The following is a 12,533-nucleotide window of genomic DNA, read 5'->3' on the forward strand; positions in this document are numbered from 1 at the left end:
TCTGTCATGAAAATCTTGGCCACGACGAGACAGTTATTAAGGAATTTTCAAGAATACGTTTGGTGGAAGATCTTATTAATAGTGAGGGCGGCTGTCTGCCTGGTACGGCTTGGGATCCGGTGCTTCCTCTGATATGTTCAGGAAGACAAATTGTTAAGCCTAATGACACGTCCAGCTACAGCTAATTTTATTACTTTGAGAACTTTATTATGACACGTCCAGCGGCCGTTAATTTTACTACTTTGGCAACTGAAATTTAACTCCGTCGGCTTGCGTTCTCACAGAGGGCGTCCATGCAATATCACCGTTGCGCATGCGCCTGCGCACCTCAGAGGATATAGATGTACTACCTAAAGGGACATGTAAAAATTTGTGCTAGATCGGAATTCGAGCCCGGATTTCCCGATTATCGCAAGCTGTCGCCTTATCACTTAGGCATCCGAGCACACTTCCTGGATCTACCCAAACTTCCATATGTCACACACCCATCTATTTGTTTTCATAGAGTAAAGGCTTTCACATTTGAAACTGTAGTTCGTTGTCAAATATAAATATGTATAAGGCAAAGACGGGCTGTGACGAAAATAACATCGATAGTCTACGACTTCTCGTTGGCTTTTGGCTTTATTCTAAGACCTCCACGGGTGCGAGTGTGATTAAATCAATTAATAATCTATGAGAAGAAACAGATAGGTGTGTGACATACGGAAGTAAGGTCTTTTAGTTTTCGTGCAGCACCTGTAATGTCACGATGAAAGCCCTGGACATCTCGGGCGACAACATGAGGTAGGCCACTATGTTCCTATAATGTAGAGAGAGCCGCCAGTGCTAGGGTCAACTGGGATGGACAACGACTTTTCAGTGACATAGGCCGCCATCGACTATCGATGATTGTAGCAGCCGATAGACGGGCCCCGGTGTACCAAACGCCTCACCAATTCGATGCTGGAGGACAATAACTGGTGAGTAGCCATGACATTGGCGCCTCCTCGTTGTGAGTTACTAAAGCCACCACTGCACACATGTACCTTTGCTCATTCCTGCGACAGGACACACAAATTCGCTTCACGGGTCTGTTTAGTGGCAGGAGAGAGAGACAGGGATGCTCCTCCAACTATTGTGGCAGAAGCCACAAGAGAGTGATTGTGCACCATGGAGAGATTTGCCGTTAGAAGGGCGAGTGTGTGTGTGCCAGGAAGAGTCAGCCTACACATTACACTTCCTCCCAGACGGTAGAATGGTTCCTGAGCTGACCCTCCACATACAGATAGAAAAACGTGGCGGGAGAGTTTAATTTATAAAATGTATAGATGAAGAAGATATGTATAAATTATGGTAATAGTAATTTAGTGTGGCTCAATGGCCTGTACAGGTCTATCCATTGGACACCACTACGGCGACTAGCGTGTCCCTATTCTATTTACCCAAACTGGCAAAGTGACCTACAGTTTAAAGTGGAATCCAAACCACATGTCGTTTCTGGTAAATCTCCACATTATTTGGAGTTGAATGCTGGGTTAGAAGACAGACTGAAAAGCAGGATTCGATCCCACAGCATGTAAATTTCCAAGTTCATGCTTTATCAATAGACCACCAGACCTTACCGAAAGTCCCATAGTGCTCAGAGCCATTTGAGCCTTACCCAAAGAGTGCCCAACCTTTACTGCTCTCTAGAGTTGCGGCGCCTGTTCCACTAGAAAGCAATTTCATCGTTTTCACAGCAGCGACAGACTTTAATTCATGATAGCTCAGCCAATTTCCAGGAAATATTTATAAATTGTGAACACGAGCTCTCCTCATGAATCAATCTAATAATCAATACTGGATCAACAACCTGACAGTAGTTCCCGAGGTTACACCAAACATACAGACAGGACCGAGCAGGGGACTTCAGTTTATATACACTCCTGGAAATTGAAATAAGAACACCGTGAATTCATTGTCCCAGGAAGGGGAAACTTTATTGACACATTCCTGGGGTCAGATACATCACATGATCACACTGACAGAACCACAGGCACATAGACACAGGCAACAGAGCATGCACAATGTCGGCACTAGCACAGTGTATATCCACCTTTCGCAGCAATGCAGGCTGCTATTCTCCCATGGAGACGATCGTAGAGATGCTGGATGTAGTCCTGTGGAACGGCTTGCCATGCCATTTCCACCTGGCGCCTCAGTTGGACCAGCGTTCGTGCTGGACGTGCAGACCGCGTGAGACGACGCTTCATCCAGTCCCAAACATGCTCAATGGGGGACAGATCCGGAGATCTTGCTGGCCAGGGTAGTTGACTTACACCTTCTAGAGCACGTTGGGTGCCACGGGATACATGCGGACGTGCATTGTCCTGTTGGAACAGCAAGTTCCCTTGCCGGTCTAGGAATGGTAGAACGATGGGTTCGATGACGGTTTGGATGCACTGTGCACTATTCAGTGTCCCCTCGACGATCACCAGTGGTGTACGGCCAGTGTAGGAGATCGCTCCCCACACCATGATGCCGGGTGTTGGCCCTGTGTGCCTCGGTCGTATGCAGTCCTGATTGTGGCGCTCACCGGCAGGCCGCCAAACACGCATACGACCATCATTGGCACCAAGGCAGAAGCGACTCTCATCGCTGAAGACGACACGTCTCCATTCGTCCCTCCATTCACGCCTGTCGCGACACCACTGGAGGCGGGCTGCACGATGTTGGGGCGTGAGCGGAAGACGGCCTAACGGTGTGCAGGACCGTAGCCCAGCTTCATGGAGACGGTTGCGAATGGTCCTCGCCGATACCCCAGGAGCAACAGTGTCCCTGATTTGCTGGGAAGTGGCGGTGCGGTCCCCTACGGCACAGCGTAGGATCCTACGGTCTTGGCGTGCATCCGTGCGTCGCTGCGGTCCGGTCCCAGGTCGACGGGCACGTGCACCTTCCGCCGACCACTGGCGACAACATCGATGTACTGTGGAGACCTCACGCCCCACGTGTTGAGCAATTCGGCGGTACGTCCACCCGGCCTCCCGCATGCCCACTATACGCCCTCGCTCAAAGTCCGTCAACTGCACATACGGTTCACGTCCACGCTGTCGCGGCATGCTACCAGTGCTAAAGACTGCGATGGAGCTCCGTATGCCACGGCAAACTGGCTGACACTGACGGCGGCGGTGCACAAATGCTGCGCAGCTAGCGCCATTCGACGGCCAACACCGCGGTTCCTGGTGTGTCCGCTGTGCCGTGCGTGTGATCATTGCTTGTACTGCCCTCTCGCAGTGTCCGGAGCAAGTATGGTGGGTCTGACACACCGGTGTCAATGTGTTCTTTTTTCCATTTCCAGGAGTGTATATTGACAAGACAAAGAAGATAAGGTAAGCAGGCATCTCTCCCAACTATTAGTGAACCACTGAGTGCAGGCTGTTAGGGTTTACTCTGGAAGTTTTCCCAGCGCAGACTTCCATCTGCAACTACTGCCGGGAACAACTAAACAGAGTTAGAATATTCATCCGCAGTAACGTGTTGCAGGAGGAAGGTGCCATTCTTTTTACAATTCCAGGAACCGATACATTGTGTCGACATCACAACATAATAGGGTTATCATCACTACACAGCTGAAACGGAATACGAAATTCTTCGCTTGACTTTACTCGCACACATATTATAGACGGAACCATTTAAAGTTGAACATTTCAATTACATCCTCAAGTATTTGTCTGCTACCGACAGGGGCCACAGATCGACCGACCCTTAAGATCGACACCATTACGATTTAGAATTGCTATTTATACCTTTTCATAAACTTATGGGGTTGATTGGAGTACAACGCGATCCCCACTTATTACTGCGAAAGTGTATTTGTTATTGATTTCTAAGGCATTATGGCGTCTTTTTATTAATACTCACAGGAACCCCTTCAGTGTAGGGGTCGCAAGCTCAGTTTTTAGTAAGGCTCATGTGAAATTGTTGTGTTAACAATTATGACAGGAAAAATATTAGCGGCTAATGACACAATGTGCATCAGGATGGCGACAGAAAATGAGTGCTTGGAGGTGCTGAGGTCAGCCTTCTATGAGATGTATGTATTACACTTCACAAAATGAACCTCATCGACATTCAAGAAATGTTCAAAACAAACTTATAACTTGCACCATGAACACCGAATGAAAAATGGCGAGCCACAGTGATCACAAGGGTTCGCACCGTCAAGATCGAAGACGAACTCTTCGGGAGTTATGAACCGTGCACGACGTTCAGCTAGGTATCCACTCTTAAATAATTCAAGTAGAATCATATCAGCCTAACAGGATGATGAGAACTGCTGGAATGTGATGTCTTGCAACCGAATGCAAAACAGTCCGTCGTGGAGCTTATCGTGAAACTGGCTACCCTGTAAGGCGTATCTGCAGATAGTGCGATAATATGTTTTATAAGCACGGAAAAAACAAACATCCAGAGGCTGAATTTGTCCACTGGTTCCAGGTGGTATGAATTGCAATGTCACACTTTTCCGGAGAGATAGTTTGCTCTAGAAGAATATGATTTTTATACGCAGATCAGGAGTAAAGCAGAAGCAAATTATTTTTACCAGCTATTGGCCAAAAGCAGTACTCATACCATAGATGTAGTTCTCTTCAGCCCATTTTCCCACTCTTGCTTGCTGCGATGTAAATATACTCTGCTGCCTTTGCAAGATCACGCGCTAGAGAAAGAATCGTAAGGGGCTGAACACTTCCAACTTCTCGAACCACAAAAAATAAATTTCAAGCCAATTTACCATCCAGATTAACAATGGGCATAATTGTATACGAATGGGATAAGGCATTGACGTTAGTTGATCTTCATACAACTATCTTGGTACTTCTAATTTCCAGGGTTCCTTTCATATCCTTTTCTTCTTCTAATCCCGATTGGTTGGAGTCGAAAACAAATTCTCTACTGAACGATGGGATAAGTTTATCTATTCTATACATTTTCGGGCCGATTTCGCAGTTTTCTCGCACCGTCAAGTTGAAAAATTGTTTGAAATTTAGTTATCTTACGTCTTCCAATTCTGTAGCACTGTTTGAAGTTATGCAACCATCCACTGCTTTCACTTAAAATCATTGTAATATATGTCGCGTTCAGTTTGGTGTGCATAACGTAGTGGATCACTATCGTGCACATCCTGTAAGCGGTATCGAGCATATCTGAAACGCGCAAATACCAGTTTTTGTAACAAGTGCGCCTTGTCCTGTCTTGAATGCCGTAGGCTTTATTATGCACTACACGTTCATACTGCTGCGGATTTATTCGAAATCTGTTCATAATGGTTTTTTATTTTTTTTAATATGCTGCGGTTGATCTTCAATGTAGGTAATTATGTTCAGTATCTGCTCCTTGGACAATGATTGTCTTTTACTACGTTCCATTGGAGACGACATCTGTGGCTGCCCGTCCGATAAGGATGATGAACTACATGGCTTGACAACTGTTTCAATATCACTTTCACTTGTTAAGCACGTATCGTCATTATTGTACTCCTCATGTACATTGTCCGCATAGCCGAGCGTGTACGCCATACATTCCACTGAAGCAGCTAGCTCATCTGCCATTTCTTTCTCACTCTGCGAAATACCTCGGGTGGCTTTCTGATGAAATGTCAACATCGACAACTGTTGTAGATATAATACAATGTTTGCTTAGCTTATCGTTGCTATTGCTCTGCTTTGTATCAACAGCACTAGCACTGTAACACTGTAGTGAGTTACTTGTCGACTAAGCAGTTCAACTGTGCTCCATAGCCTCATGCTGTGCTCATCACTGGATGCCCCCAGTCCCGCCCCTATTGCCATTAGCAGCCAATATTTTGGTTGAGCGATAGACAGCATGTGGGGCGTCATTGTCCCTTTGCAACCTCGCACTCAAGGGGTTCCTTTTGAGACTTTCCCTGGCTCTTGGTTTCTTAACTGGGAACTGTTTTTAGGGTATTCGCGTAGTTATCTGTTCAGAGACCTAGGCGACTGCACCATTATGACCAGCGCGTGCTTCATTCGACGTGTTTTCATACGCTGGTACGCGTCGCTACAGCAGTTGTATCGGTCTGTTTGCTGCCTAACAATTTGCCGGTATACCCGGTTGCTCTTTGCTTCTAAATGACTCGCTTGCTTGTTCTGAAGGCGACTTGTCTCGATGCCTAGGCCTTTAGCAAAAACGTTGCGATAGCAAAATGTTGGTTAACGAGCGCGCTTTTGTGTTGTTGCAGAACTGTGCGAGGAGTGGGCGCTGGCCAACTGCAAGGAGCTGGAGGGCGACCCGGCAGAGGCGGCCACGTTCACCCTCAAGTACTTGGGCAGCGCGCTCGTAGGCGCCGCCAGCAGCGAGACCGCCACCGCCGAGGCCATCAAGACCATCATCACCATGGTCAGTAGCGTAATCTACACCCTGGCTTTGGCCAGAAAGTCTGCAATGTATTTCTAACTCAAAAATAAAAGGAAAACACACTGATCAGACAGAGCATCATGACCACCTACCTAACAGCCCGTATGTCCACTTTTGGCACAGATAACAGCAGCGACCCGTCGTGGCATCGAAGCAGTGAGGTCTCGGTAGATCGCTTGAGAGAGTTGGCACCACATCGACTCACACAGGTCATCTAATTACCTAACATAGAGATGCGGCCCCTCCACGCCCGCACCAACGTGGTGACCAAACCAAAAGTTCTACTGTCACCTCCGTCAACATGTCAGTTATCTAGTAAGTGGATCACAGGATGCTGGGCTGTGATGTTACCCGTGCGTCTGGGTAAGACTACGCATTAACACGGTCCATCGGGTGATAGATAGTGGACGAAACGCGAGTGAGGGTAGCGATTTGAAGAGCAGAGGAAAAAAAGTGCCAAGGCTCGTGCCGCGGGAAAAAAACTTCTGCGACAGTGGGATGGGTAGTAAGAGCAGTAGTGGCTTACTAGCTGCGATAGTTCATGCAAGGTTGGATTTATTACTATGGGTATCATCCATCATTACCGTGGCAAGCGATGGCGATGTATCCCAGTTGCTGCAGCCGCTACATTCCTGGAACAATCAAGATCGTTATATAGTAGTGGGAGATCGGCCATAGATCATCCCACTGTGTGGGGGATGTGTGGAGCTTGTCTGCATCCAGTGTACGGTACGGCTTCCCTGAGTGGTGCCAGTTATTCGGCAGTGTATTCCAGCTGGATATCCAGTAATGGCGTCTGATTAACAGGGGCTCACCTGTACCGTTGTGTTTGCGTGTGCTTGGCCATAGGTGTTAGGTCCTTACAAGTATGTCTTTTGGTCTTTTATGTTTCCATCTATGGTTGTGGTCGTAGTTCCCCAGATTCAGAATAAACGGGTTCTGCGAATGTCTGGAGTTTATGTATAGTCTTGTGGTGAGTTTGTGGATTACCTCCGCCAGAGTCTCAAGTCGGTATTCCCGGTGAAGGTCCGCGATGCGTGTGTATCGTGGAGCATTGCTTATGATTTTGAGTACTTTGTTTTGTATGAGCTGCAGACGGCGCAGGCGTGTAGGCTCAGCGTATCCCCACACAGGAGATGCGTACATCAAGGGTCGCGTAAGTGTCATGTCCACGGACATCGACACCCTTCTGTTCAGTGTGCTACGCCTGTTGAGCACAGGGTAGAGCTGTCTGAGCCTCGCGCTAGCTCGGTTGGTCATGTGTTGTATGTGGTCCCCCCCCCCCCCCCCCCCAGAGTAATTTCCGGTCCAGCCAGACACCGAGGTATTTGACTTTCTCACGGAAACCTATTGGGCGTGCATGCAGAGTTATTGGTCTGCAGTATCGGTGTTTGTGCAGTTGCTTCGGTCTTCTAGTGAACAGAACGGCTTCGCACTTGTCGACGTTTACTCTAACACGCCATTCCTCCAACCAAGGCTCAGCCACTCTGAGTGCAGTCTGTAAGCGTGACGTAATGTTTGATGGTTTCAAAATTTGCGCGAGGATGGCTGTGTCATCCGCATAGATGGCCATCGTTGTGTTGTGTGTGGTTGGGAGATCGTTTATGTAGAGGTTAAACAGTAGGGGCCCTAGGATGCTTCCCTGGGGTACTCCCGCGTGTATACCGTGTCGTGTTGATTGTTTTCCCTGCACATCAGTGTTGAAACTCCTGTCTGTGAGGTATGAGTGTATTAAACGCACCAGCCCGTCGGAGAATCCCGCGTCGCTGAGTTTGCGAATGAGGCCGTTGTGCCACAGACGGCCGAAAGCCTTTTCGATGTCTAGGAACACCATCCCTGTAGCTTTGTTTATGTTGAAGCCATGTGTTATATGTTCAACGACCCGTAAGAGTTGTTGTGTTGTGGAGTGGTGATTCCTGAAGCCGAATTGCTCCGGTCTCAGGATGTCATTTGTTATGCAGTACCTAGGTGATGCGTTTGAGAATCACCTTCTCAACACTCTTACTGAGCGAGCTCAGAAGGCTGATGGGTCGGTAATTTTGTGGGAGGCTGTGGTCTCTCCCCGGCTTCCTGAACATCAGGACCTTGGCCGTCTTCCATAAGTAACTTCCGTGAAGGTGGGTGATGAGTTCTGACGCCATGTTGAATCACATCCCAGATGTGTTCGATCGGATTCAGATCTGGCAAGTTGAGAGCCAGCACAGCACATCAACTGGAACTCGCCATTGTGTTCCTCGAACCACTCCATCACACTCCTGGCCTTGTCACTTGGCGCATTATCTTGTTGGAAATTGCCACTGCCGTCAGGGAAACATGATCGTCGTGAAGGGGTTCACGTGGTCTGCAACCAGTGTGTGATGCTCCTTGACCGTCATGGTTCCTTGCACGAGCTCCACTGCACCCATGGATGCCCTCGTGAATGTTCGCCAGAGTATAATGGAGCCGCCGGCAACTTGTCTCCGTTCTACAGCACAGGTGTCAAGGAGCTGTTCCCCTAGAAGACAACGGATTCGCGCTCTCTCGTCAACGTGATGAAGAAGGTTCGGGATTCACCAGACCATGCAACGCTTTGCCACTGCGCCAACGTCCAGTGCTGACGGTCACGTGCCCATGCCAGCCGTAGTTGGCGATGTCGTAGTGTGAACATTGCCACATGGATGGGTCGTCCGCTGCGGAGGCCCATCGCCAGAAGTGTTCGGTGCACTGTGTGTTCAGACACACTTGTACTTGGCCCAGGTTTAAAGTATGATGTTAGTTCCGCTACAGTTCACCACCTTACCTGTTTTACCAGTCAGCCCAGCCTAGGACGTCCGACATCTGTAATGAGGGCTGGCCGCCCAACCGCACGACGTCTGGACGTAGTTTCGCCTTCGTTTCGACACGGTTGAAGACACTCACCACTGCATTCCTCGAACACCCGACAAGTCGTGCAGTTTCCGAAATGTTATTGCCGAGCCTGCTGGCCGCCCATATGTGTCCTCGGTCAGATTCGGACATATCGCGCGCCTTACCCACTACACACGGACAGTACGCTCACTGATGATGCTTCATTCACCAAGCGTGTGTCTGAGTAACAGTCATTCCTCGCCAGGTGACGCAGCTATCGCCTGGACGGGTTTATATCGATATAGGTCGGTGTTCATAATGTTCTGGCTGATCTGTATATACTGTTTGTAGTCTTTTTGTATTATTTGCTGCCGGCCGGAGTGGACGAGCGGTTCTAGGTGCTACAGTCTGGAACCGCGCGACCGCTACGGTCGCGGGTTCGATTCCTGCCTCGGGCATGGATGTGTGTGATGTCCTAAGGTTAGTTAGGTTTAAGTAGTTCTATGTTCTAGGGGACTGATGACCTCAGCAGTTAAGTCCCATGGTGCTCAGATTCATTTGAACCATTTGTATTATTTGCTCATTTACAAATTCATCTCCGTAATCTATACAGTAAGAATGAAAATTTTGCCTGTCTGAGAAGAGCAGTTAAAGGTAGTTCCTCCATGCAGAAAGTACGCAGGTTCGATGTATACATATCTATGTCTGGATACAATCTTTCAAGTCAACAAGCGGTGCATGTCGAAGGGTACCTTGTACCATTGCTTGTCATTCCCTATCTTGTTCCAGTTGCATTTGGAGGGGTGGAAAAACGATGACAGTCTATATGCTTCGGTACGACTTCTGATTTCTCATACCTTGTCTACGCGGTCCTTACTCAATATGTGCATAGTGGCACCAGAATCGTTCTGCAGTCTGTGGCAAATGCCGGTTCTCTAAACTATTTCAGTAGTGTTCGCGTGAAAAGAGCGTCGTCTTCCCTCTAGGGATTCCCATTTGAGTTCACGGAGCGCTTCCGTAATACTCGCGCGTTGATCGAACCTACCGATAACAAATATAGCAGCACGCCTCTGAATTGCTTCGACGTCTTCCTTCAATCCGATCTGTTGGGGGCCCTAAACACTCGAATAGTAGTCAAGAGTGGACCACAAGAGTGTTCTATTCGCGGGCTGCTTTGTAGATGAGCTAAACTTTTCTAAAATTCTCCCAATAAACCGAAGTCAATAATTCGCCTTCGCTACTACCGTCCATTCATGCTTGTTCCATTTCATATCGCTTTGCATCGTTACGCCTAGATACCTAATCGACGTCGCTGCATCAAGCACCACACCACTTAAGCTGTATTCGAGCAAGACAGGACTGTTTTTCGTGCTCATCTGCAATAACTTACAGTTTTACACAGATATAGTAGCTAGCACAGATTTCACAAACGTATAAAGTCAGTGATGTGTCGGTAACTTCGAAAAGCGCCCTTCAATAGGCTGTCAGTCTCTGATGTCGGCGGCGACTTTTCATAAGTTAGCCTATGCTAGAAACTAGAAATCTAAACGAAAGGAAGGATGGTTACAGTTTACATTCCGTCGGCACCGAAGCCATTGGAGAAGTTAAGGATATGCACGGAAAACGGTTATGGCTTTCTCGAAGTAGCTAACCCAGGGTTGATTAAAATGAATCAAGTTGGCCGGAATAGAATTGCAGTTGAAGGAAAAGACTCCTAGCGCGCAAGCGTAGGCGAAGAAACAAGTGTGGATGATATGCCATCAGTCGGCGAGACAGCCCGCCCACGAGAGAAACGCGTCAATTGGTTTTGTTTAGCAGTACATATCGCAGTTTTTGTCTAATATTACCAGTTTCAAATTTGAAACAATCCGTCTTCAGATATATCCTTGTTACCAAATGACTCGTCAATTAAGAAGCTACGTAGCCTCCACAAGGAAAAGAATCAGCAGTAGACATGTGTCACTTGGATCGGCCGAAAGACATGCAAAGTCTCACATGTGCGAGGTGCCCTTTTCATCTGTCTGCTGCTTGCATTTGACATTACCCATCCGACTTCTGCCTCACGTCACTCCCAGAGGGGACAGCTGCGAGACCGGGCCACAGTACACGTGTCAAGGGCATGGCTGCTGTCCAACAAGCTCCGCATGCACTTTCCTCTACCTTCTGAGGTCATTGCTCCACGAACTACTGGCGGAAGGTACTACTTATACCAATATATCACCCCGTCGCCCCTTTCCTTGTTCCATTTTGCGAAGGGCGCGTGGGAAGAATGAAGATCGGTATGTCGCTGAATTAGTTCTAATTTCTTCCCGCTGTGGTCATTTTGCGAGAAGTATGTGGGAGGAAGTAATATGTTGCGCAACTCTTCTTAAAACGAACGTTCTCGGAATTTACACAGTAAACCTCTCCGTCATGCACAACACTTCTCTTGCAGCGTTTGCTTCTGCACTTTGTGTAGCATATCCGTAACGCTCTCGCACCGACTAAAATTTGATCACTAAACGATCACGTGAAGAAACGCTTCGCTCTTGGTTGAATCTCATCTACCTCTTCTATTACTCTAACTTGGTAAGAGTCCCAGACTGATGGGCAATATTTAAGAATCGATGGAACAAATCTTTTGTAAGCCACTTCTTTCGTGGACGAATCACATTTTCTTAACGTTCTTTCAACGCATCTCAGCCTGGTATCTGCTTCACTTACAATTTGTTTTATATGTTCATTCCACTTTCACTAGCTCCGAATGGTTACTCCTTGGTATTTTCCGATCTCTGGCGAAGTGTCGCCAATAATGTAATCGAACATAGTGGATCTTTTTGTTATATCCTAGCCAGTAATGCCAACCGAGCCCGCTGCCAAAAGGTTGGCAGCATCAAAGTCCGGACGCCGTCCGCATAAGCAGCGCCAGCGATACAGGAAATCGCCGCAAGTCTGCGCGCGCCACCGCTGGCTTCTGGCTTCTTAAGCGCTTGAGTCGCGAGCGCTAGGACAGTTCTGTATTCGCCGCTCAGTTGTATACTCGCCACCGATTTGTGTCCTTGCTAGTCAGTTGTGTGTTCATCGCAGCAGAGTTGTTGTTTGTCGTCAGCCGACGCTGACCTAGCCGCTCCGACTCGAACTAGACAGATTTCTGTAGACACGGAGTTCACTACTGTGTTTCTGTATTTTCGTCAATAAAGATAAGTACCGACTTTTATTTAATCAGAGTGTTTGGGTTTCCATCTTTCTGTTCACTGTTCCAGCGGACCGGTCGGCCCGCTATTAAAAGTGTGGCGGTGACTTCGTAAGCCGTTTCTACAGCGAAGTGTTTG

General features: G+C 47.9%; 1 protein-coding gene across 1 annotated transcript in view; it reads left to right on the forward strand.

Moving 5' to 3' along the window:
* Positions 1 to 12,533, forward strand: part of LOC126162721 (low density lipoprotein receptor adapter protein 1-like) — a 210,890-nt gene that overhangs the window by 147,576 nt on the left and 50,781 nt on the right. Inside the window, exon 2 of the mRNA XM_049919383.1 lies at positions 6,221 to 6,378. Within this exon, the coding sequence (XP_049775340.1) occupies positions 6,221 to 6,378 (158 nt within the window). The remainder of the gene's footprint in view (positions 1 to 6,220; positions 6,379 to 12,533) is intronic.

This window comes from Schistocerca cancellata, chromosome 2 (assembly GCF_023864275.1).
Source record: "Schistocerca cancellata isolate TAMUIC-IGC-003103 chromosome 2, iqSchCanc2.1, whole genome shotgun sequence".
Taxonomy (NCBI): domain Eukaryota; kingdom Metazoa; phylum Arthropoda; class Insecta; order Orthoptera; family Acrididae; genus Schistocerca; species Schistocerca cancellata.